Raw genomic sequence first — 27,893 nt, forward strand, 5'->3', positions numbered from 1 at the left:
TAAATTTCCCCGCAGAAGCACGCATGGTCTTGCTGACCCGTTGCCAAGGGCAGAGGTCTCCAGTGAAGAGGTCATTACTGGTCCCTGCTGACCTCTGAGTTTGGTTTCCTTAACAGAGTGCAGGCAGGGGAGGCTAATATGGCTGGATCTGGTTTCCCTATGGAGGCAGAATGCAAATCTGGACTTGGCAACTCAGGGGCAATTCTGCTGCTTGTGATTCTGAGCATCTGAGCAGAAATATTGCATCCATAGTAAAGAAAGGAGACATCAAAGAAAAAAAAAATATATATCAACAGCAACCCTTAGAACTACACATGAAACCAATGGGAAAAAGACATCCCAGTAATGCACTGTGTTTTGTTTGGGGGTTTGTTTGTTGATTTTTTTTTTTTTTTTCCAGCCCTTACAATATTTCAGGACAATACCATGAGAGGTATTCTCTTCACTCCTGAAGGATAATGTAACAAAAAGAATTTGGTAAATGTCAGAGAAGGGATTCTATTGTGAAAACTACCTAGTAGGCATTGTCTTGCACTTAAGTTGATGAGAAACTCAGTCTTAAGTGCCTGCATTAATTGAAGTTGAAGCAACAGAAATTAAATGTTTAGATACTAATTTCAAAGCCTCATTTTAATTAATAAAACTAGTTTCAAATTTTATTTTTAAATTGTCAAACTAATGAATTAGTTCACAAAATGATTTTGATTTCTAAGTGCTAATAGAAAGGCTTAATTAATTCAATAGATTTGAGCTCAGGCTTTCAGTATCTCTGAATCCCTGGAACTAAAGTATATGTTTATGTATGCCCTCAACTGGATTCTGGATTTGCAGTAAAGCTCTTCAATCTAACAAGTAAAAGAAAAAGTTTCTATGGCATTTTAAAGATATTCAACTCAAATTAGCCAGTATAAGAATGAATATGTATTCCTTTCACTATATGTTATTTATTTATTTATTTATTTTTACATTGTGGCTTTGAAATTTTCATTGTGAAATTAATTATCAGAGGTTGGTAAACATATAGAGAAATCATTAGTCCCATGACTAAATAAAAAAAAAAAATTAAAAGAAAAACTCCATCTTATTTTTCTTTCAAAATAATGGTCACAATACATGTGGCTCATCTGACTAAAAGTAGATGTCCTTCAGGGTGGCAGACACCCTAGTACTCATCAGAGTTATAACAACTGCTTCTTCCCCACATTCACATGCACACACACAGAAAAAAAAAACCAAACATGTCTATAGTTAGAAGGCAGCTGCAGTTAGACACCCAGATATAGAAAACATCAACATCTGCAATTCAGCCTTCTCACATATATTACAATTAACATCCCACTTCTAGGTATATTAATAATATGCTCTCACTGGCTACATACTCATTACTTCAGTTTTGCCTGGACTGTGAGTACCAATCAAGATTTTCCAAAATAAAGCCTTTGAGGAGAAACATAGGTTCTGTTGTTACTCCTTCTGCAGCCATGCATGCCTATCCTGATATCTGAATTATAGCGATATTTTAAGGACTTTAACAAACAGAACATGGGTTTTGGGGGAAGTGGCATTGACTGACACAAAAGAGGCACAGATTAGATGAAGATTACTTACAGATAATGGCAGGCTTTAGTGGAAATTCAGGGTTGAGTCTAGCAAGACGTGGCTAATGTGATTAGTTAGACGGGAACTTGTGTGGAGACCCATGGTCAGACAGGGCAAAGTTTGGACAAGGAAACGAGGAGACATTGCTTATGGATGAGGGAGGAGAGGCAAGTTACAGTTTAGAGAGGTTAGAAAATTGGTGATCTAAGTATATCAGGATGTTCATCACTGTGGTTGGCGGTTGTTGTGTTGGAGCATTGTTGCATTCAAGACATCCTGGCCTCCTCAGACTCCAGTGGAACTCATGAGTTTTGAGGCCAATATTGAAGTCAATAAATACTTCCCTAAGTGAAAGCCTCCCAGCGTATTACCACCTGTCTCCTAAGCTTGAATTATCTCTACTATACTAATTCTAGCTCCTTTCAGGAAGTCTGCATTTCTGGGTCATCGAGCAACCTCCCAGGGTACTGGGGAAGAGCTTCACTTACAGTGTATACACAGCAGTCCACCTGCTCCAGGGGTCTGACAGCCCAAAACTGGACTGCATATTCCTTCTTTGGCGTTATTTCCCTACTTTTCCCCACTTTTTTGAGGGGAAGAGTAATAACATCTGCATCAACATTTACATCTCCTGTGTCATGCATAATAGTCTTAAACATCATAGAGAGTCATTCCCCGAGAAGACATACATCCTGATCTTGGCTACAGCAAGCACAAACATCAAGTATAGCATCTTTCTTTTCTCTTTCCCTTTTCTCTTTCCCTTTCTTTACAGACAAACTCATCCCATCCTAGCCTGGCTTCTTGCTCCTTTCAAAAATCTTCACACTTACTGAAAGCAGCTGCTCTGCATAATTATCTACAAGTGTACACCCTGAGACACTCTTGAAAAGCAGGATATTCCCCTCAAAATATGGAGGTATTGCCTGCACTGATGTAATCTACAGCAAGTTTGAAGCAAGTCAACGTCATCTTTGGGACATACTTTGTTGTACAAAACTTTGAATTCATGGACAGTCTGGGTTGCCTGAGGGTCTAAAGGAGGAAACGGAGTGGCCTTTCTAGCAATGTTAACAAAGATTCAGGGAGAAGGAGGTCCTGCAAGATTAGGAGGCTTAAGATGTGCTAAAATATGTCACTCACCCTGGATATCTTAGGAGATTTTGCAGTAGAGCAAAGATAGATAGGAGCAGTGAGAGATTACACAAGAACATTGGCATCCTTTTCTTGCAGCCAGAAGGCTGAAATGCTACTAGAATAAGACTGGAAACAAGAAGGTAGATCATATCATAAGGAAAATGTTCTTATTTCACACACCAGCAGAAATTAAAGGTGGTAAAGAAATACATTTCACATGTGACGAGATCTCTCAGGTGAACCTTTTGCTATTTTTTTTTTTCATTCTCCAGTGGCAGTATATGCACTCCTCATGGAAGTAGGGTGCTCTGGCTTGAAGAGGACACATCAGTCTGCACTCCTATGCTCATCCTAGCTTTTTGATAGTGATGATAAGGCTGTCCCAGGATGTCTAAAGGGGTCACTTGTCCCCAGTAGTAGCAGTGGAGGCACTGAGGTCCCTCAGTAGCGGGAATGTAGAGAGGTCCCTTTGGCAGAGCTGTGTTGATGTTCGAGCATGGGCTAGAAGTCAGGGGAGGTCCTCCCACATGTGACACACCTACACTACAGCCCTCTGCAGTAGGAGCTCATGTAACAAATAGCCTACTGTAGGCTTACCGTTTGGGCGCTAATATGGCGCAACACCTCCATGTAATGCTAAAGACATTTAGGTAGTGTTATAGGGAGTTCTTGCCTCCCATATTACCTATGCTTGTTTCTAGACAGGGCTAAAAAGCAAGCTGAGGACACTTACTCAGTTTGTAGTGTTCAGCCTGTCCTTCAGAATGTCTGTTGGTTAGAAGGCAAATGTGATTTAGCTCTCACCATTCTCCACTTCTCAGGAAGAGATGAAGATGTCCCCATTTGCTTGCCATTCAGGCTCAGGTGTCCTGTTTTGAGGATAAGAATCTAATTGATTTTCTCCAGTGAACATGTTGATGAAGCCAGCATTTGCCTAAGTCCATGAGCAGCTTATTGGATAGAGATGTGTGAGGAAGTGAGGAACATGTGCAGAGCCTACTCTGTAAGTGCTAAAATCCCATAAAAACTGATGGATGTCAACCATTAATTTTAGTGCTGCTGTGAAGAGGTAGTGCTGATGTATAGTTGGGTGCTGTGGAGTAGATCTGCAACGACATGCTGTAATTTAGGCAATCTGAACCTTCCTATGTTAAGATCATTGTTCCCCTTTACTCCTCTCTGTAAAGTAATTGTCGGTTACATAGCAGGATTACTTGGGGGTATATGAGTTTAAGGATTTTACGATGTCTCTGATTGACATATCCTTTCATCCTTATTTGGTGTAATGACCGCTGACATGAAAACTACTGCTTGAGCTAAGCTGTCTCCCACTGAAATCAAAGGGAATTTTTAATACAGGGGCCTTTGCAGAATAAAGACACCTTCAAGAAAAAGAATGCAAGTTCACAAAATTTTACAAATTCCTCTCTAGACAGAACTGCCAACTATTTACTTTTGGCAAAATACCAGCTTCACAACCTCAGGATCTGATCAGCTGCTGTCTATCACACAAAAAAATGAAGTGGCAAATGCAAGAGAAGGGCAATGAATTCAGAATAGCTCCTCTGTGCCCATGGCCTATTGTCACGTTTATTCTAGCATAATCACAATGCCATAAACATTCAAAATACAAAAAACACTGTCACAAATGGCAGCTTTAGGTATTCAATAGATTCAGGAGCAACCAGTCCATAGTAAAGCCAGCCAGACTGTTGGAAACTAGTCAGGAAATAATATTTTGGTAGCTGCATATCGTGAAAAATGCAATTTCATTCTTATTTCTGTTTGTTTTCATTTTTTTAATGCTGCTTCTGGTTGGCAGTTGGTTGATTTATTGGTTCGAATACCCAAAAGCATCAATGGGTTTTAAACAGAATTCTGTAATTTTGGAAATGTACAGACTGAGACCTCATTAAATCAGTAGTATCCCTTTTGAAATCATCCATGTCTACTCCCAATGCTAATGTAGTTGAATTAGTAATTATGCAATTGTTCAGGACTAAAGAATTACAGAGCCTGTGACTGCAAGCTTATTATAAATAGTAATCATGCATTTGATATTCTAGAAATGCAGAGAAACTCAGTTTCTTTGTAGTTCCCATACAAGAACCATATATTAACTCAATGCATATTTGTGTAGAATTATTGCTTGCAAGTTTATTGAGATTAGCCTTTAGTATGGTAATTGAACCATACATAGTAGGGCATCCAAAGAAAATGCAATATTAGCAATTTATTTCCCTGAAGCTACATGTTTTACAAAGAAAAAAAAAAATAATCTAAAAATCTTGAACCTGTCTTTCCCTCATCCTTCCACAAAGTTTGTTTGCTTTCTTTTTTAATCAGAGGGTGCACAGGTTAGCTTCAATCTCTCTTTGACTGTTGTTTTGCTTATAGGTTTTCAGGTTTTCAATATTAGTGATAGGTAATTTGACATGGTAAAGTATCCAGAGACTTTGCAGCTGTCAGCTGCGAAGTTTGGAATCGGTTCTGCACTCTGATTCTCCATAAAGCAGAAAACTAGTGTGTCTAACCTTGGGAATAAAAGGTTTCTATCTGGAGATCTTCAAACATATTTGTTTGCATGTTAGGGAACTTGAGGTTATTTTAAAAGGTTGCTCTACTATGCACCTAAAACTAAGGAGCCAGAGACCTACCTAAAATTGTATTCCCCCCAAATCCATATATCCAGAGGCTCCTCGTGTTTCAAATCATTTTCAGAATGAGGTTTAGACCCACCATGAGGCTTAACTGCTCACAATTTCGTTCAGTGTTTTTCCTAAAGAAGGAAACAAATGGTGTGTTGCCGAATCAGTCAGCATCAGTAAGTAGATAGTTCTGGCTGAATGAATAGACCATTGTAAATTTTGCTTTCATAACACAGAACAGGTTTTTTTGCGTGAATAAAATAATTGTCTTTATGTGGCTGCCTCCCTTTCTTTTTTTTTTCCCTCTTGGGAGCTTAACACCACATGGTGGACAGTAATTATGCATGATCTTTATCAATAATGTAAAAGAACTTCCTGTTGAAGATAGCTTAAGTGTCCTAGGAGTACAAGATCATGCAGTAAAAGCACAGGCCTATACCATTCCCTGTGGTAAATAATACTCCTGAAAAAAATTCTAAAAAAAATTCTAAAAAAAAAAAAAAAAAAAGTACAAACACTGTAAAGAGAATTCAAACTTTCTCTTCCCAAAAGAAAACAAACTATAAACTTGCATTATAAAAAATATGAAGTAATATATATAAACCTGGAGAATACTCTTTAAAGAATCTCCTTACCCAGTACTAAGAAGGATATAGTGCTCATTACATAATGATTAAATAGTGACTTGCAATAGAAAAAAGTAAATAATAACTTTTTCTATTAATGTGATATTGGGATTTTTGGTTTTATGTGACTGAAGTTCTTTAATCTCACATTGAATTAATTTAAATATCAGATGAAAACACAAATATCTTCACAACTCAGAGCTTTCTGTAGAATGTTGCACATGAAAAGAAATCCACTGATCACTTTATGGCATTAAGCCTGTATCTTTATCAGCTGTGCCCTTTTGGGGGGAAGGGGGTAGAAGTGTCTGAATTTTTTATCAGGAGTTAATCCTTTGTGTACTGTCTTTTTTTTCCTCTTTGAAAATTGGTAAGAGATAATTTCTTATTCATTTGGGCATATGGATTATTTGCAAGCTATCTGTAGCTGATGATTTTATAAGCATTTTATATTAAGAATTCACTAGTCAAACTCAGTGCTCAGTTACTGAAATTGTGTGGAATTCTTTCTGGTCTCTATATACACGTGGCAGGCAGAAGAGCAATGTCTCAAAAAAATTCAGCATTTCTTCGAAGGAATGTGAACACCAAATGGAAGAAATTCAGCAGAAGAATGGTACAGCCTTGCCATAATTCTGGATACCCCCTTTTCACAAGAAAGTAGCGTGTGTACACAAACCTATACAGATAGGAGTTACAGAGATATGAAGACCTAGAACACATTTTTAAGGGCTTTCATAATAATTTTCCTCATCAAATTTAAACTTACTCTTGTCGTTGCTGCCATAGTTTACTTCTTCCCTAACACATGCAGCCTTCTGCTATCCCCTCCCTTTCCTGTCTTCCTGCTACACGCTCTCCTGTTCTCTCCATTGTGAAGCAATGAGGTCAATAGCCTTATTTTCTATTAATACCCATATGACAAGATGTCAAAAATGTCTGCATAGCTGCAGGACCACACAGATCCCACTTTCAATTCCCTACCTGAAAACAAACAGAAAAAAATACCTCTCCATACCCTAGGAAGGAAGTGGTACAGGTAAATACATCATAGCAACAGATTCAGCTCAATGTTAAAATCTTTGAGGGGTACAGGTGGGTTCTCAATCGATGCAAGAAAAAGCGAGTTGTAGGAGGGAGCCTTAGGAAATGGCTAGTGGAAATAGTGGCCATCTGTCATTCCCTAAAAAGTAACTATGGAACTTGAAAGAACTGTCCAATTTGGATAGGCACTAGGAACTCTCAACTGTCTCAAGTTCTGTCTATCATTTTACGGCACTGCAGCACTTACCTCTCCAGAAAATACCCAAGACAATAAAGTGGGAGGGAAGGGAAGAAAGGGAAGAATCTTTCTATGGAATATTGCAGTGAGTGAAAAGAAATATGTTTCCTTTGAACAAATACACATTTAAATGCTGGCGAAATACTGGCTTTTTCAAATAATCAAGAAAATTCCCATTGACTTTGATATGACTAAAGGTTACCAAAAACAGTTCCCAGTTTTACCAACAATAAAAGTTTGAGCTCCTCAAAGAGGCACACATTCTAGTTGATCATCTCCAGGAAACAAAGATGGAAGCTGACTGTGAAACATGAAAAAAACACTCTTTAGTGTACAAGATTTCTGACTCATTTTCTTTTAAACCAGCTGCTCTAAATATTATACTCTGAGTGCAGAGTGTCTCCCTCTCCCATTTGAGGCTTAATATACCTTTACCTGAGAAATGAAGAATGTAGGATCACTTATGATAGCTACAGTAAGCAAACCCTAAGTACTGTATTATGCATTTATTGTATGGCTGATTTGAAGTACAGATCTCATCCTGATTTCACTTGTGAATAAGGGCAAAATGACCTTTAAAAGCCATTGGGGCATTCAGAGTTACATGAAGAAATGTTACCTCAGCTTTCCTTTAAATTTGGACCATGTGTAAGGAGATAATAAACACATAAAAAGACACATTCTTAAAACTCAGATCACTAATAAATATTGTTATAGGTATATATTTAGACAAGAAAAGAAACAGTTATAATTCCCGTACAGTACTTACCCATTTTAACATTATCACATGGTTGTACAAACAGGATTATAACAAGCAAAAGAAAGCACTTTATTTAATGAATAAATAATCAAAAGCATTGGTGAGGATAGTCTTAAGATTATGCTGCTTTATACAGTTTAAAGTACATCAAACAACAAAATCCATAGTCCCAAAATTCCATTAAATAATACTGAGTAATTATGTGATTTATAATATTTAAGTATATATATATAATCTATATATATATATGTGTATATAATCATATCATTATGAGTAATTAAGGTATCTATTTACATGCCATGCAATATTAGAATGTGTTGCAATACCTAGGCACAACAGGTGGATTTAAGAATGGCTGTGGTAAAAAAAAACAAACTAACTTATTTCTGAAAATGAGGGCTATTACTTTCTTTCAGTTCTTTCTTTTCATAATATACAGTGAGAATCTGAGATCCTTTCTGGTAGTTAAAGACATACGTCTACTATTGCACAATTAGGTAGCAGTATAAACTTAAAGCTGTAGTTAGAGCCATGAGATGTTGCAGTTAGAGAAAGCATTCTTGCTTCAAAACTTAGCATATGATATGCATGTCTGTGATATTCTTCTCATTGTGGACCCAGTCCTGTGAAATGCTGAGCTTCTCCTACAAGAGGATGCTTACCACTGTGTTCTAAAGAAATTAAGTGCACTCAGTGTCTCAAAAGAGCTGCGCAGTATTTGGCACGATGAGAATACATATTAGCACATAAGTTTTACTACTGTCCAGTGAAGTGATATGTCTATATCAACTAAAAAAAAATAAAAAGCTTCTAATTCTGCATTTATTAGCATTAATTTCAGTTTATAAATAAACTACATTGTGTTTTAAAAACCTAGAAATTACAAATTTGCTTCTTCCAAGCATTTACTGGTACATTACATACTAAAGGACTAGATATTTCTGTTACTACTTATGGGACAGGGCCCGATATTTTGCTTTGTAAGAGGTTCAATAAATCTTGAAGGATCAGAATCTGGCCCTTTATGTTACGATCCTACTATGCTCAACTGGTTGAAAACAAAGTATAGGATGGGCTCTCACAAGAAAAGCAGTTTATAATATAAGCAGCTGATTTAAATAACGTATTATATTTCAGAGAAGCCAAACTGGAAAAAAAAAAAAAATCAATCTACTTAAGTAATGTGTGATAAAGGATATCTTACAATTTTACAAGGAAGAATCTACCAATAAGAGTTCTGGAACAAGAAGAAAAGTCAAAGGTGGTTTTGGATTATGGGGTAATTATATTTGATGGATGTGTCCACTAAGGTGATCAGCAGTGAAAGTTAATAAAACTAATATTAATTGAGTTAGAACTTAACTGTCCATGATATACTGAGCTGATTCACACCTCTGGGTCACACTGTATCATGGTTTATGTATACTAAACCGCCTTGCTCTGCTCTAGAATTGGTTTCCAGTTTGAAGTTTTTCATCACAGCAGCTAGGACTGCAAGCATATAAAATAAATAAAGTCAAGACTTTGGAACATAGTTCTGCTGAAGAAGTATATTAAACAGGAAAGAATTGAGCCTTCAGAGAGAATGCCATGAGTACTCAGTTGCTTTTGCTGTCTGAATTAGCATGTGTGAGCACACATGCTGTAGCAAACTCCTACTGCTTATTTTACTTTACAGCAAGGATACACACCATAAGAAAGTTTTATCAGCTGAACCAGGTAAATATTTTGTGGTCATGGGAAATCAGTCATCACAGTCTACTTGTTCTTCTGTCTGAACCAGATATGACACCACTGCTGTGGTGTCACCACCTACATGCCAGTAGGAATACTTTTGTAGCTTATTTTGAGGTATCAGATGCTACTGCCTAAGGCTATTCGACCCTACCCCTATGCCTTTTGTCATGTCATGAGTTCCATGGATCCCTTGACATCACCTATTGCCATGTCCCATGATTCTCACTGTGTCCTTCTCTTTCATTAAAGCTACTAGTGCCTCCCTTTGTTCAAAACATTCTGATTGATGTTGTGATCCTCTTTCCCTATTGGTTTTCTCATGTCAGCTACACCAGTCTTTATCACTCCTGTTCTTTCCTCTCACACAGATACACATCTCCTGCTATTTATGTATCCAAAGCTTCCCAAGTTCCTCCATTAGTCTACTCCGTGCGCAAGTCCTTAAGATTCTTTCTGATCATGATCCCTATCAAGAACTTGCTAAAAGGTAATAATCATATTAAGCAAGTAATGTGAATATTATTTTCTTCATATCTATTTGTTAAAATTGATGTATATTTCTGCATCCTCCTTAATTCTGCTCCACCATATTTCTTTGTCTCCCTTCAGACAGTTGCTTGGGAAGGAGGTCCTGACTGCTCGATCTTTAGTCAGAGTTGGCACAGCATAGGATTAAGTAGGACTAAATAACTCTATCTATGCATACTTTCCATTTTCTATTTGGACAAAGGGCTTTGGTCAGTGACAGTGAAAATAAAGGACTATTGAAGAAACCTTTGGTTTATCTTTTTAGCAGTCCTTCAAAAGTGTGCATTAAGAAATAAATAAATAAAGGGCACCCAATCTTCCTAGCTGAAGCACAAAAGCTAGACCTGGCATCAGAGGCATCCATATCATGCCAAGTTATCAATGATTTTAAGTAATATTTAGCCTCAAAGTTAGTAAACTTGAATAGTCACCAATATTCAGCTGCCTTCGCATTCTGTGCAGTGGGATTTAGGGGATTTTTTTTTTTTTTTTTTTTTAAAGCTCCTCATCTGACATATCACTAAATTCCTGTCAGGATTTAACCTTTCTTTTCTTTCCTTTCCTTTTTTTTTTCTTTTTTCTTTTTTCTTTTCTTTTTCTTTTTTTTTTTTTTTTTTCTTTTTTCTTTTTTCTTTTCTTTTTCTTTTTTTTTTCTTTGTGAGTTTTAGACAGCAGTATGAGTATTACTGATTAAGCAAACCAAATGATTGTGAATGAATGGGCACTTACTGAATATATGTTTAGGGCCAAGTCCAGATTCCATGGAAACATTCCTCTGAGGAAACATTCCTTTGGTTTAAATGGGATTAAGATACAGTTCTCAGTGCTGCAGATATTTCTTCCCTTCCTTCCTTCTTTCTTTCTCTTTCTTTCTTTCTCGCTTTCTTTTCGTTCTTTCCTTTCTTTACTTTCTTTCTCTCCTGTCTTTTTTTTTAATAACTACTTCAAAGTTGGGTGAGGCCTTAAGAATCTAAAATTAGACAGAATTTGAGAAAATTAGATGAGAAAATTTTCACCTGCTAGAAATTTAAATCATATTTGTTTGTGCTCCTCCTGCACAGGTTGATGGCAGCACAAAGTATTGAAGGTTGGAACATAATACAGTTCTCTTTCCGTAGCAACAGTCACATCATTTACATGATAGAAAGTTTTGAAATATATTCTGTTTAAAAAGGCACTCATAATTTAAAATAGTTGGTGTTATTTGGGTTTTCAAATAATTATTTTATTTCTGGTTTTAATATAGAACTCCGGGCACCTCTGCTTTAAAACTCAGCATGTTCCAAAATGGGTTACTTTTACTGATATGTCTTTTTCAAGGTTGTTCAGCTTCTTTTTATTTTTTTCTTTTCTCTTTTCTTTACTGTGCTGCAACAAAAGTGATTATATAACCACACAAATTTTCCTTCTGAGAAAGTATTTTCCGTATTTTGATATGACTTTATTCTACTCTCAAAAGAAAGACTGAGGCATGGTAAGTGCTGACTTTTTTCTATATGCTACCACTGTACTGTTACAAAGACTCATGCAAGGATGCTTATTACATGTGCTTAAGTATGCCTAACAAATCTAGGCTAGATTCTGTCACCTTTGTGCTGGGTAAGTAACACTTTACCCAATTCAAATAACTCATTTTGAATAAATTTGTACTTACCATAGGAATGACAGAATATGGCCCTCAGCATTTATCATTTGCTGTATATTCCATTCTTATATATATCTATATGAACCAAATGGACCATGATATGCTTAGAAAAATAACTGGAAATTCAGAAGGAAACAAAGAAACAAACCAACCAACAACAACAGAAAGAAAGAGAAATTAACAGGAATAAAGTCCCTTAGGCATCTGCCCAAGAACTAACACAACACAATCAGGAATTCAGAACATTTATTGCAAGAGCTGAATAACTAAATAACGTTGAACTGGCAAAGCAGTAACAAGGATAACTGGTTAGATATTTATTCTGTCAAAGTCATCAAACACCCCTCACAAACTGACATAAGTACTGCAATAAGCAATGCACCCCTAACCCATTTTTATGCCTTTTGTACTGTGGAGGGAAAAAAAAAAAAGTAAAAAAAAGTTAACTGCTATATACAAAAGAATAAAGAAGAAAAAAAAAGCTTGTGTTTTTGGTAAGAATAAAATCACCTTCAGATTAGCTAAGTTTGTTACTTTAAGACTGATGTTTCACTGTGGCATAAGTAACTTTTGCTTTTTTCTGTAAGGACTTTTTTTTTTTCTTTTTTTTTTTTGCATGCTATTTATTTGTGTAAATCATCTGTCATGCCTTAACAAAAACCATCTAAAAATGTTTGGATTTGGATTTGCTTTGCGTGCAACTTAGATCTTACTAACATTAGGAGTCACTCTGCTGGTTTGACTGAGGTGACATGATACTGGTACCTGCCAGGCATTGACCAACTATGATAACAAACAGTTAAACAGCAATAATTAGAGATTTAACCCTTTAGTTCCCCCAACTAGCCTACCAGGAGAATGCTCTGTTACATCATGAAGGCACAACACATTAAATATTCTGTGGCTATGGTCTAAAAACACTTGTGTTACTACAACATTAACGCAGATGAAGATCAACACAAATGCTGCTGTTTCAGCAATACAAACTGTCTTAGGTATAGACACACACCTGCCCAATTGGAAAAACATAATTATCGTATTTTGCTTCTGTAGAATTTCCTCCGTGTATTCCAGCTGAGATCAATGTCAGCTACCGCTCATTAAATGACAGACTGCAGCTAATTTGATCAAGGATTCCAAACAGCTTTCCCTCTCCCCCACCACCACAAATTTAAATATTCTTATTTTGTTTTGCAGTTTCCTTGTTTTATGAAACACAATGGAAGATTAAAAAAAATTTGCTAAATTTTTAAGCCCTTACACAAGTCCTTTCATCTCTTAATATTAAAAAAGAAAAAGAAAGAAAGAAGAAGAAATTCTACCTGAATGCTGGCATCATTTGCTACTACATAGAAAGAAAAATCTTTTTTTTTTTTTTTTCCTTTCTACAACCAACTTTTCCTCCCACCCTATCACTCCTTTTTTCACTTTTAACAAGTGTTTTGAGTTCCTTGGAACATTGTGTGTCAGACAGACTACTAACACAGAAACACCATCACTGAAAATAAAAGCAAAACAACAGGAAGCAAATGAAAGAAAGTAAAAAGCAACTGTGAAACACAGAAATATGCTACAGTATCTTTTCAAGTGAACGTTATAAGTACACAAAAATTGTAAGTAATAATTGTTTCTATTTACAAGTATTTGAACACTGATCGACTTGTGTCCACTAACATTGTTAATAGCACAATAGGTTTAATGTTTACAGTTTCAGTTGTTTTGTTTGCAATATGATCTCAAGTATAACAGTCCCAGCATAGATCAATGACAACAAAAGCACGATTTTCTAACTGGATATGCTTTTCAACCATTGCAATCCACTGAACTTTCTCGCTCTCTCACTCTCCAAATGCATCTTCTGTTGTTCACAGCAGCAGTCCAGGGTCAAAAAACAAACAAACAAAAAGGATATTTGCCAACTGGAGAGATCTCTGCAGATTGTAATCATGTCTATTTAACAAAACCACACAACTAGAAGAAACACTCTTTCATGTTGCAGGACATCATACCTTCCACGGTGCTAACATAAAGATATGCGTATCTCTGCTAGGTGAAGCATAGTTCTAGAGGTCTACCCAGTACATAAAGCTCTGACACACACACAGTATTAGCAAGTCTAAGTAGGCTAAAGTCATTGGTCCAAAGTAAACATTTCTTATAGCTGGTGCTCCTTTGGACTCTCAACAGCTCCTGAGGCCTGTTTATAAGACTTCAAGTTGGCCAGAGGAATGTCAGTCATGTGGTTGCCAGTGTTGAAATGGCCCTCACTGGAACCATACTGCTTTCGGTCACTGAACTGGTTTCTGTTGCTATCTTCTTTCCAGGTCCTGGTCAATGTGTGTCCATTAACTAGTTTGTCCTTCTTAACCCATTCTTTCTGAGGTGCAAAGGTGGAGAGAGGAGACTTTGGCTGTTGGTATGGGCCCAAGCTGGGAGGCATCCAACAGTTGTCCGAGTGACCCAAAACCAGGCATTCTTGAGTACACATCTCTGTAGCTTCAGCTAATCCACGTGGCCCAAGAGGCCCATCTGTAGAAGAAAAACAAACAGAAAGAAGAAAGAGGGAGAAAGAAAAAAAACAAAACATAATATTAGATCGTGGCATTTGGCATCAAATTTATACATATACCTCATGAGAAAATTAACAATGATTCTGCAACAAAATATTGTGCTGGTAAATCCTAGATACATTTTCGTTTTGTTAGAAAGTAATGCTTTGTAGGGCATATACTCCATACATATGCTACCTACATAGTTTCCAAAAGTGGAGATACAGTTCAATTAGCCCTGAGTTATTGGCTGCAGATCCTACTATGAATAAACTTAACTCCCTTTTTCAGTCACACTAAGAAAATAAGAGCTAGGTAGGTGAAAATGTCAGAGGAAGTAAACATACACTTGCATATTCTGAGTGAGAATTAATGCTGCTTTCTGTAAGGCCTGTGTGTGGCCTTAATGTAAGGCCTACAGTGTGGATGTATTTTCATCTGCTTTCAACTCACTTTACTGCTGCAGAGCCTTGGTGAACTACCAGCCTACCGCAAACTGAGAAACATCCATACTGTCCAAAAACTGGCTTGCCCAAAGGAATGTTCTGTATGCAGGATTATTCTAATGTCTACTATTTCACAAACTTGGGTTGGTGCATAGTTCTAGACATCTACCCAGTGGGTAAAACTCTGATGCACACTCCCAACAAGTAAGAGAGAAGTTAAACTTTGCTGGATTTAATATGAAAACATGAAACACTTCAAAACATTGCAACAGGAAAGAGAATAAAAATCTGTAATTCTTCTGACCATTAAACACATATCAGATAGCTGCTATGCAACCATAAAAATAAAGGGGTAAACAAAAAAAGAAGGCTTATGTAAACCTTGCACCTGATAAAGAACTGTTCTCATAATTCTTCATAAGTCAGGAATATGAGACCACAGGAGATGATAGAAATGAAGCCTGCTGAAGTACTATGCATATTAAATATCCACATCATTTTTCACACACTACTGAGGACACAGCTGGCCAGCTGCAGGCATCTTGCAATCAAGCAGACAGGTCACCCATGTCTTTAGCAGCACTAAAATCCTCTCAGTCTTAGTGCATTTCTAAATGGCTGAATTTGCTAATCTGATCGGACTGGATGTATGAGGAAGGGCAAGCCAGGAAAAAGGCAGAGAAATCATTTTGTGTGTCTTTGTTAGATATTTCTTAATATCTGAGATATGCTTTGTCATGATTCTTTGCTAACTATACTGTAATTTTGAGCAAGAATTTTGAGATGCCTTTTCTTGACTTCAGAGTAAATCAACTGGCTAGTGCTATAGACATTCAAGGAGTTAAGGAGACATATTTCCTTGATTAAACAGCCCAGTGACAGGAAGGAAATTATAGATTGATTTTTGAGAAAGAACATTAGCAGGTACGCATGAATAGTGAAGTTATGAAGCACCTTAAAAAGCACTACTAATCAGAAGAAAAATGTCAGTGGTGTATCAGCAAAAAAAGTGTATCTTTATAATAACATAATTGAGACTCAAAATGATAAGTGAGGACACTCTAAAAAAGATTTCTGTGTTATGATGCCAAAGAATATTTCATTCTCTTGTACTCCAAGCATATATAATAAATTACTCTTAGTAACAGATCTTCTTCTGAATACTGAAATTATCCCAATTAATTTTATGGAAATTGCTATTCTTTCCCAGTTATTTGTTTGGTTTTTTTAACTAGCATATAACAATTTATGGTAGTAAATTCCACAGATTATCATCTACTGCTTTTACACACACATATAGAAAATGCAGTCATGTATATTTCTACATGTTACAATGTAATTAGTTAATCTTCTTATCTCTGAGTAGCTCCTCTTTTTGAATATCTGGAGAATATACAGTATGTTGTTGATGTGACAGAATATAATAAACTATAAGAAAAGCTGCTTCTGCATTCCCCATGGAAGAAAGTGTCCTATTGCTGACAACTACAACATGAAGAATGTATAGAATCAATGCTACTTTCCATTATAGATCAATACAAGATGAAATAATTAAGCCAGAACCATGAGGAAAAAAAGAAAAAGCAACTGTAAAGTAGGAGCTCAGCAGAGATTTCAGTGAGAACCAAGAACCTCGATTCTAAAATGAGAACTGTGACAGTTCTCTGGTAGAGAGAGATTCTTTTTTCTATGAAGCTTTTCTTTGAATCCTCTAGTATGAAGTTATAATCAAACTGAGGCAGGTACTTAGTACAAAAAAAAGCAATAATAAGTAAAGGAAGTATTCACGGTATATTGTTACCATTTCCAAAGGTTAATCTGAAGGTTAAAAGCTGATTTATTTATTTTTTTGCTGACAACAGAAATTTAATTTTAATTATCTTTTTCCCATTTTCAGAGGAAAAAAGTACGAAGTGGCAGAACTATTTTCAACCTGCCTACTCTAACAGTACAATACTATCTTGCTGACCAAGGAGGAAAGGTTTGGCAGGGATTAAAACTTTCAAAACACAAAGAAAAACCTTCATCACAGAATGACGCATTTTAAGAAATACAGTGCATGCACTCTGTGCTTCCAATCTACAGTGGAATAAAAGGTTAACAGGAGAGCCCTCAGAACTATAGTTCTGAGGGGGGGGGAAGTAACTTTTTCTGTTTAGTTAAATACATTTCAAGAGATAACACATTTATTTCTATTTAAAATTTAAATGAGTAATAAGCTGGTTTCACTTAGCACTAAATATGCATGTGTGTGGTGCCTGTTACACCTCATCTCCAGTTAAGACCCTTAGATACAGGCATAATGTTTTTGTAAATATTATTGCTAATAATGGTGATGATCATGATTTAGGGGACTCTGTAAATGTCCTACCATAAGACACAAGAAAAAGATGATTTGGGAAAAAAGGATCTCGCATATAAAAAAAAAAGACAGTCTTTTGACAATATGGGTTTTTTCAGCTTCTGTTTTGTGTAATTATGTTCTCAAGTATAGACAGTTTATTCTTTTCTAAGACTCTTATTATTCAGGTTGCTATTCAGTAGCATAAAGTGAAATGATCATGAGCAGTATGATGCGAGAGAGATCTTCTGGGGGTAGCTTGCACTGAAGAGTTGGCTGCTTTGTATTGAGAAAGCATAATGTTGCCTTAATGGTAATTATCTTTCTCCTCCACCACTGCTGAACAATAGCTTTCACCCAATTTTCTAAAGTTGCTTCATTACCACATACAATGACACCACTTAAAAACCTGTTCGTGCTGCTTTAATTTTATAATTGCATTAATTTGTTTCCTTTCTCTTCATAAAAATGTCACTGAAATTTCTGTATCAAGTTTTTCCACACTGAAGTACTTTATTGATATGTGGGTTTTTTTTTTTCCAAAGTATTTGTTCTCTGAACAATCCGTAATACATGAGGCTGGTTATCAGTCTTGGCTGCTTGAATATATAATGACACAAATGCTGATAAAACTGTACAAGCCATCTGTCTCTGGAGTTAAATGTTTTGAAAGCAAACACAAAAGTGCATAACAAACACTCCCTTAAATTGTCTTTGTAAATATTTATATCAGATCTTACCCAAAAATGCTTTTTTGTTTTTATTTTATTCTGTTAATAGCTGTCAAGCAGATGCATGACTTGCCTACTCAAAAGCAGACAGGTGTAAGAAGGAAAATAATGTATGCCACTCAAGAGCAGGTCATACCCTAATGCTGGAATTTCTGTGTGGTCTTTTATCTCTTTTTATTATACCCAGAAGCTAAACTGCTATTTCATTGATTAACTTACTGCTGCAATTAGCAACTAGTTTCTGGTGTGTTGACCAGCTGCTTTTCAACCTGCCTCTTTAAAACGCTCTTGCTTAAAGCCAGAAAATTCATTCCTCAAGTCTGAAAGAGTCAAGACCACAAGATAAGTTCCACTCGGTGAGACTTTTTGGTCTCAAAAAAATGAACGGGTACTCTTTGCCTGAGGGCACTAGCATTAAGTATAGTGTGTTTGAACATGGCCACAGTTGTGTTTCAGACAATCATATTTATTTAACTTTTCATATGGCATCTTAAAAAAAAAAAAGAAGAGAAAACAACAGCAACAACATTTTCAGCTCTGTTTAACCTCAAATACAGAAAGCTTTTTTAAGCTTTCATGGGCTACTTTACTAAATGACCTTTTCTGAGACCACATGTTTTTACAGCCTTCCCCACATATATTGGAACTGAAATGACATTATTACATTTCATAGAGGTTTTGCAACTACTGTATATATTAAATATAAAAACTGGAAAACAGTTTATAATGAAAAAGGTTCTTTTGACATTTTTTTGCTCTTAAATATCAGCCAAATAAATGAGAAAGGCTGTCCTTTATTTGTAGTCTGTTTCAAAAAAAATAATCCAAGACCACAAAGCCACATACATGCTGTGCTGGGTGTGTTTTCTTGGTATTATTAATTAACAGCAAGATTCGGTGACTACTAAAAATATATTTTTAGTGGCTTATTCCATGGTCATTCCACCTGGCACAGTCAGTGCTGATAAAATCACATTCTGTCCCCAAATCACCTTGTTCCAAGGTCCCCGTTGCTGCTGCCGGTTTTGGTAGACTTATCACCACCACCTCGTAACCTGCTGCTTCTCCCTCCCCTTCCTGGAGTTGCATCCTCTGTACTCAGGTACAGATCAAGAAACCCCTCCTAGTTCCTATTCCCTGTCTTGGCCCAAGCTTCTTTTTCGTCACTACTGAACTAAATAATACTGTAAGGTTAGCTTATATCTGCATTACTTAGCAGAGATAAGCTGCCAGAACCCTTAATTAGCACAATAACAGGAGGGACAGGAAGCAGTGGGGTAAGGGCGTGTGGGAGGTACTGCCCAGAATACAGAAATGTAGCAACTAAAATATTTTCTGAAAAGACAGGAAAAACTGGCAAAATAAGATTTTCTACACAATTCTGTGAAGCGCTCAAGTGATCCAGATGGGTTCCACAGAAATGTAGGTGTCTAAGATCCAAACTATAATTACAGAAATCATGCGTGACTTCTTTGACTCCATAGGCAGCTAAATTTTGAAATGCAACATTGTTCAACTACTTGAAATTCTGTTTCTACACACAATTGCCTCAGTCTTGTGATGACTGAGATTGCTTCATGTCTAAATCCTTCCAGAGTTAAGAATGTAAATGTTCCTTTCCCTTCATATCTTGAATACCTGAATGTGTTTGGCATTTTAAGAGTAGAACTAACACATGCCAACCGGTTGTAGCTTTAAACAATATAGCAGTCCAGTAGGCTGGTTTTTTTCCCCCTCCAGTTTATCCCCATAGGCTGATTACAGAAAGGGCACCTGCCTTTTGTTTTAAACATTGTGCAGAGGCCACTTGTGGTTAGAACATTTCTGGAAGGCTCAGCTCCAGTTCCCTTTTCTTCCTGATAGATTCTGGTCCCTCTCGCCTAGACATGTACAAGAATCAACCTCGATCTTGGTAACAAGAGCTCTTCTGAGAAATGTGAAACAGTTCTGTAATCCTGTAGAGAAGGGGACTTCTTACACACCTAGGGAATGCTGAAATTACTAATCTACTCTAGAAAAGGTAGCTGTTAACACCATGATCACTTATAGAAAGTATTCTGTATTTCTTGTCTCGAGTTCCTTTCACCTATAGCTGCTCCACTACAAAATCTACAGGAAAGGGATTGTTACTTATGTTGTTATATTTTATTTCTTATTTTCTGGTATCCTTCCCAGAAATTTAATAACATTACAATTTACAGGTTACACCTCCATCTGTAACGGCTCTGTTGTCAGTAAGTTATTTTTATCTAGCCTAACTTTATGTGCCTATTTCCATTTTTTTTGCATTGATATACATGCATATACACCTCTGTGCACCTCCATGTGTGCACGTTCGGGAAGTAGTCAGGTACCATGGAGTCAACCCTTTGAAGCACTGGCAGCCTAGACAAAATTTTAGTTCCCTGCATTTTCCAAGGCAAGACACCTTCCAAGAGTTGATGCTTTCCAAGAAATGGAATTCATTTTATAATGCTTTTGAGAAAAAAGCCTTTGGTTTCCTAGACCTGCTTACCTACATATTCCTTGGAATGAATTTTGTGGCCTGTTTCTGCAGATGGGAACAAATAGGCTACTTTATCTACTGTCCAGCTAGATGCAGAGCTGGTGCCACAAGACTAAGTTTGCATGTTGCTATGCCTAAGCAAATACACTTAGAGAAAGCATATAAGGAATTTAAGCAGAGTTTAGTAGTTTAGAGTTGTTAATAATCCCATGAAGTCTTCCAAACCAGCTTGTTTGGAAATGGAAAATTCAGTCTATAGGCAGGCCCTATTTACATCTCTCTGCCGCTGCCATCTAAACACACCCTTGAAAATAGTTCAGCTATATGTTATTACATTTCTGGGTTAGTTCTGAGGTTTTTATAATATAAATTATTTAATAGTGAATTTATTTGGGACTTAACTCTTAGCAACATCTCAGAGTAAGAAATACATTTTTATAGCCCGGGGGTAGTTCTTCTTGGTTGCTTGAAAAGCTGCAGAGATTTAACCAAATTCTAGCCCTCAGTTGTCCACAGAAGATAGCAAGCAGCCCATTTCCTAATCTCTACTGAATACACCTTATGTCTCTGCTGAACTTGTGAGACACTAGGGGTCAAGTTTGTTTAGTGCTGCCTAGCCTTTGTAAATAAATAGATGAATTGACTAATGTTAGACTTGTGACCATTTTGCAGGCAAGTTACAACACTCTGAAATCACACGGGCATGGTCCATGCTATCAAGGTAGGAAGAAGCCACACGAGGCCTTCCAAAGGAGTCATGGCCCGGAGTGGTGCAGAGTTCCCACTGAACAGCTCACACCTGGGTGATTCATAAAAATCCAGCTCTGTTACTTATCTGGGATTGCACATTGACTATGTTCAGATCTCCATGCCACCCTTTGTTTTGTTTTGTTTTGTTTTTTCCCAAACTTTAACTGGGTGAAACTTTATACCTGGTAGTTAAAAAAGTAGGTTCACTAGATAATCCAGTGGTTCTTTCTGGTCTTAAAAATCTATGTATCAGCAAATACTAACATAAAACTGTGTTCTGTATAAACTTGCACTGACAAATGTAGCCAATTGTAATGTACCCCTTAGAAATACAGAAGGTACAGAATAGTATCTGGGATTGTTATTCTGGTTTAATGCATTCTGACATTAAAAACAAATAAACAAACAAACAAACAAACCCCCACAAATGACTGCAATTTGTATTCTCAGCTTAAGTGTCACATTGTGGATGCAGACAGTCACCTTCCAGGGAGAGCAGGAGAAAAGTGCAAACAGGATTTGGCAAAACCCCCTTTTGTTAACAAATAAATAAAGATTAAATGTTTTACACATCTCTCATACAGATTTCATTCTTTGGTCACAGATGAAAAGTCAACATTTGCAAATGGAGATAGTCCAAATACAGTAATACATGGGCAGCCAGAACAGCAGATTCTCTCCCTGAAAGGATATTGTTATTTAGACAGACTACATGGCACACAAAGAGCAGACAGCATATCTTTATAAATTTGCACCCATCTTCAGTATGGCATGGAACTCATCCATCTTCTCATCTGCTGAAGCTACTCCTATGAAGAATGCTATCTCATCTAATCTTATTTCCTCAAAATTAGCATTTTTTTTCCTGCCATACATTTAATTTTAGCAGGACTATCTAACAAATCAAAATGCCACAGAGGATTCAAATGAACCTTCCAAATTTAATTGGATCACTTAATGAGACCAAAGCACAGTCAGTGTTCAAGTATTTGGAATAATACTCATTTTCAGCATTGATCTTTTTTTCGTTATGTAGCTCTTCATTTTGCTGCCTAAAAAAGTCTTTATTCCCAAAAGGTGATGATGGATGATGATAATGAAATATTTATAAAGCATCCCATGGTCACAATCATTTACTATCTTTTTCTCTCACACCTAAATATTTATGGTACTTGATCAAAATATTTTGTTGAATTGATTTACAGGCAACCTGCTGAGACAGCACCACTTTTGACAGAGTCATATTTTCTGATCTACTAATATGCCCCAAACATGAACCTGCTGTCCGTCAAAAACAACTTAAGTCTCAATTTGGAAGATTCTGTCAACTATTTATCATAAAATCAAATTTTGGTGAGTAATTTCTACAAATTGTGTGTGAGAAAAGGTAGGATTCAATGTGAAAAAAGGTATTATTCAAAATGAAAAAAAGTGGCAGAATGCTGTGAAACAGAGCTGAACAATATTTATTTCAACACTGTACAGTTTTGTAAACTTTTTATGCAGCTGCTATATGCCTCACCATTAATTCACGTACAGCAGAAAAAATAAAACCAGTCAACTTGAATTCCATCTGATTTTTATGATTTTTAAAAGAAGCCTAAATTAAAGTGTTGTTTTTCCCGATTGCTCTCTAACTTACAGTAAACGCCTGATCTTCTGACTTGTGATAAATACAGATCATGCCTTGAGGGCAGGCATGATATCTTGTGATTTTATCGAAGTAAGGATATTGGCTTTACTAATCCATAACTGAATAAAAGCACAATTCATCATCATATACTTACATATGATGAACTGTGCTATCTGGACAATTATATATATATATATATAGTGATTTATTTGTATATATATTACATATTTTCTATACTTTTACTTTATACATATTTTTTATATATATATATTCTATCTATCCAAGTCCTTTATCTTCATTTAACAACAGAATGGAATGAATAGAGTGATGCCCATTGAAGTGAATGTAATCACTCACAAAACGAGCAACGTAAATGCTGTGCTCAAGTTGGGTATGCAGTCATCCTAACCTCCTTCTGTTATCAATGGAGAGAGAATCATTTGCACAAAGTGATTCAGCTCTCTGAAGACCTGACTCACTTTCTGGAGGTGTGAGTATCTGTCCACTGCTAAAAAGGGAATTCATAGATGGAAATTACTTCTAACTCTATGTATTTAAAACGGATGTGATGAGTCTAGATCTTTGTTGTCGTTCCAGAAGATGTTAGATTAATTCACTCTGATCTCTTGAAAATGCACTTCAATAAAGTTTTTCTACTATAAGCAAAATGGCTCCAGCAGCTAGTGAATAGACCAGCAGACAACTACACTATCCAAAATACCCAAATGGCAGTGCATCTCAAGCATACTCAGGAAGGAAGATTCTGTGAAGCCTGGAGGAGACTTACTGAAGGGAGCCTACTATAGTCAAGTTATCTTTCAGAAAATTAAAACTTCAAAATGATTCTAGTTCTCCACATTTTGAAATAGGTGGCAGACCCTGAAATGCTGCTATTTATAAGAGAGGAGACTGTGATTGTTGAGGTTTCCTGGAGTCTTGAAAGTAGGACAGATCATACAATTAAAAGCCTGGAAAACATAAAACTGTGAAAAAGTGAAAATTATTAAGTTTATGGGCCAGATTAAGAAAGGTATCTTTTTAAGTTATTGACTGCACCACAAATCTATTTGAGTTTTAAATTAGGGAAAAACTTTGTATTTAAACAGAGACGTATATGGTTTTATTTACTGTACTTATCTCCAGGATATTCTCATCCCATACATAGGGTTAATGAAACCCAAACCATCTACTAAATTTCAGTAGTTTTGTTAGTTGATATTAATCTTCTTTGATGAGTCATTCAGTAATTCTCCCCAAATATCTCCAGTTCTCTTGTAAGCCCCAAGTATTGCCAATTTTCCTATAATCTTGAAATATCACTAATAATAATATTGGGCCTTTAGTTTAATATATACTTGATAGGTTAAGAAGACAGGTTTCTATATTGTATCGAAAGATTTTTTTTTTATAGGAGGTATTGTATTTCAATAAAATGTAACTTTTTCTTTAAAAGGATACCACAGGTTTTAAAGTTGCATAAAACTTTGTTCTTTGAAGCAAGTTCTAGAAATAGCAATAGGCTGAGCGTCCAACAGAACTTGATGAAAAAGACTGGAGAACTACAGAGTTTCCAAAACATAACCTTACTGCTCTTATCCACTGCAGAAACGTGTAAAGAGGAAACCAGCATAGGGACCACAGCAAGAGTTATTTTATTTAATCACAAATAGTAGCATTCTTCCTTAAAACTAACTTTTATGGAAAAGGTTATTTTACCATAAGCATACGACTTACTTCACTGTCCTACAACCTTTCCAGACTTCCAGGAATCTAGTCCCAGATTTCAGCACACTTCTGTATTCCTATAAGTTTTACTTTTTCTCAAATCAAATCACAGTTTTATGAGGCACTCCTGGCTGGGGTTGTCAGTGTGTTTCTTTCCAAAAGTAACAAGTCTGGGTTTTAATCTTGGGAAAAATAGTTCCATGTTATTAACTTTGGGACCTTTAGCAAATTTATAATGTAAAGCTGCCACCAGGAAGAATCAGTGTAGCTTCATTTCAAATTCTATCACTTAGTTGTGTTTTTAAACATTGAGCCTTATTTCCTAAGTATTATTTTCTTAGCACTAGATTAACCTCTGTACAGTGGCAAGTGCCAAAGTAAACATTTTTCCCATGATTATTGAATAAAAAAGAGGAAAAATCAATTGCCTACTTTAAGGGATAAATGAAAAATGGAAAAAAAAAAAAAATACAACACCAAAAAGCTACAAATCTTATACTCTAGACAGCAATTCATCTAAGAGCAAAATGAAAATGCAGACATATACTATGGTGTTTAAAAACACAATGTTAATTAAGAAATACAATTAAGACGGTTTTTGCACAGAAATATGGAATTCATTCTGTAATTAGGTTAATTACAGCTATCTAAACAAACATTAAATTTAAGTTTTAATGCATCTTTTTTATGACGCCCTATTACTAATGTATGTTTCTTGTCACTTTTGTGTTTTCCTATTTTCCTTCAGTACAATTCAGACCAAAATCAAATTTAGGTTAAACTGAATTCGTTGCAAATTTGTGGCAGATGTCTTATGTGTAAGTGCTATTATGTAAATAAGCAGTTTAACTGACTTGAAAAAACCTTTTGAAGTATATTTCTCTTTGCAGAATTAGGACCTAAATCTGGGAACTCGTTCCCCTAACTTGAGCTACATGAATCTGAATAACTGAAGTAAGTAACAGAAGAAAGTGTTTAAATTAGGTGCTTAGTAAGCTTGATTACATTGTTGATTTTGTCTTTCATTCTACACAAAAATGTATGCTTGATAAATTTCACAGGACACAGATGTCAGAGATGCCATTAAACTAATCCAGAGATGAAAGAACCATTTCCTAATTCTGCTTGTATAACAGCATCTCATTTAGTTAATTTTGTAAAATTCAGTTCAGTGCCAGTTGAGTTGACAGAACTGCAGGCATTTTACACAGAGAATACTAGAAAGTGCTTTCCTTCATTATGTCTGAGCTACACCCATGCTACAGTCCCTTCATTTTCTTTTAAAACTATGTTCATTTACATCATTTTTTCAGAAGAGATATCCATAAGCCTCTTAATGAGCTTATAAAGTTTACAGTAAAACTCCCATTAAACAAATGTTCCTGAGTCAAAATACATTTTATTAAACCATGCTTGAAAATTAATCTGTGCTGCATTTAGTCATTAGATTCAATATATTGAAAATTAATATGGAAGCAATGTCTGTATACACTATTTTCCAAATAATTTTGGTTAGTCACACAGTCCTATTGTAATCCTTGGCAATAGCGATACTTCCAGGCTTTCAAATCTTACCTGGAAGACTGACAACAAAAATCTCTGTGATTCTAAAGAGGAAATCAAACCATATTTCACATGAATAGTGAATCCACATTTAATGGAGGTTGAAAAGTTTCTTTTGTCTTCTTTGTATTTAATGAAAAATCTTAGCAAACCAAGCCTTCCAAACCTCTTACACTTGTTTTTTACTGTATTATATTTATTCATGCAAGAGAAGCTAGAAAGTAGGCCACTTTATGTTGCATCCAAATCTAAGTACACACTAAAAAGATTGTCTGAAATTAGTGCACAAAGTGCACATATGGTGGGTCTCCACTAACACGTGTAGAGGAATATCCTGGATGGCATCTCCAGGTGCCTGGCCTTTTTTAAGCAAACAAATATTAATGAATATTGATTTCTAAATGGATTAAAATGGATTGAGAAAAATGCTGAAGGAAGAATTGTTACTATGAGCACAGATCATGAACGCTTACACATGTAACAGGCTCTTTCCATGCTCCTTTATGATTGTACACAGCTTGGTTTCTCAAGTAATCAAAAAAAAATCATTGGAAGTTTGGGAAATTTGGTTCATGTGTAAAGCAATTTTGAGCAGGAGCACACCAAGAAAAACTGTTGTTTTGCTTTCCTTCAACCATTGGTTTTGTATCAGACCAAAAGACAAGATTTAAGACCTGCTTACCTCCTTAGAATCCATTTCATTTTTATACAAAGTGGCTAAAAACTTTAGAAACTTATATTCCTTGCCCAATCATATAAGAATCTGACAATTCCTATAACATGACAGGTGTGAATACTTGGCAGTTCACTGGACCTTTTTCTTTTGCTCCAGTTTGAGCCATAAAAGTAAACAGTAATCTCATATATTTGAATTTACTGATGTTATTTTCCATCTTGTAATAAAAAAAAAAGAAAAAAAATTAAAAATCAATGCATAATATAATTTTGGACACATATTTAATGAGGTACATTATAGGCTTATCACATGGAAGCTTCTGAAAATAATGGGCAGTATGAGCAGCTTTGTGCTTACTGAACTTGTTGCAGAATTGAAAAAACTAGGAAGTAACTCAGATTAACAACCTGAATGAAATCACATCTTTTTCTTCTTGCATTAAAAAACAAAAAAAAGGAGGAAAAAAAAGAAAAGGCGATTTACCAAAATATGAGAAGTAAATGGAGAATTCCAGTTGCTAGTTTTAGTTCACTTAACATTTCCACTGTTTCACGTCCCTGACAGGAACTGCGGTGCAGATGTTAATTACCATTTATAGAATGCCTTGTCAAAACACCTGAGAATTATTGTTCCATTAATGACTTCGTCCTGCGCTTGGGTTCAATGACTGATTCAAGCTGAAGAACACTGAAAAGGATCACTGACACTTGGTTAGGACACCCAGTCTTTCCCTGCAAACCCCAGCTAGTAATGCATGGCTTTGTGCCAACGATTTAGCTTTAAAAAGAGGAACTATTATAAAATTGCAGTTATGAGGGAATTAACAGTCACATTTAAGAAGATTACTACCCTTGTATCAAGTGAGTTAATTTATTAAATGGTAACTTCAGAGGCAGCAAGTCATGTAGAAACAATGCCAAACACTTAAGAGCGCAATGACCTATCTGAGATGCCAGAATACTTTATTGGTAGACAAACAGAAGTATTCCAGGCCAATTTATTTGGTGGGAT

At 35.9% G+C, this 27,893-nt stretch overlaps 1 protein-coding gene across 1 annotated transcript in view; it reads right to left on the reverse strand.

Annotated features, from left to right (window-relative positions):
* Nucleotides 1-13,870: 13,870 nt before the first annotated feature.
* Nucleotides 13,871-27,893, reverse strand: part of PCDH9 (protocadherin 9) — a 685,994-nt gene continuing 671,971 nt past the window's right edge. The window contains exon 4 of the mRNA XM_010575246.1: nucleotides 13,871-14,491. Within this exon, the coding sequence (XP_010573548.1) occupies nucleotides 14,118-14,491 (374 nt within the window). The 3' untranslated portion in view covers nucleotides 13,871-14,117. The remainder of the gene's footprint in view (nucleotides 14,492-27,893) is intronic.

Source organism: Haliaeetus leucocephalus, unplaced genomic scaffold, assembly GCF_000737465.1.
Source record: "Haliaeetus leucocephalus isolate CR32 unplaced genomic scaffold, Haliaeetus_leucocephalus-4.0 Scaffold462, whole genome shotgun sequence".
NCBI lineage: Eukaryota > Metazoa > Chordata > Aves > Accipitriformes > Accipitridae > Haliaeetus > Haliaeetus leucocephalus.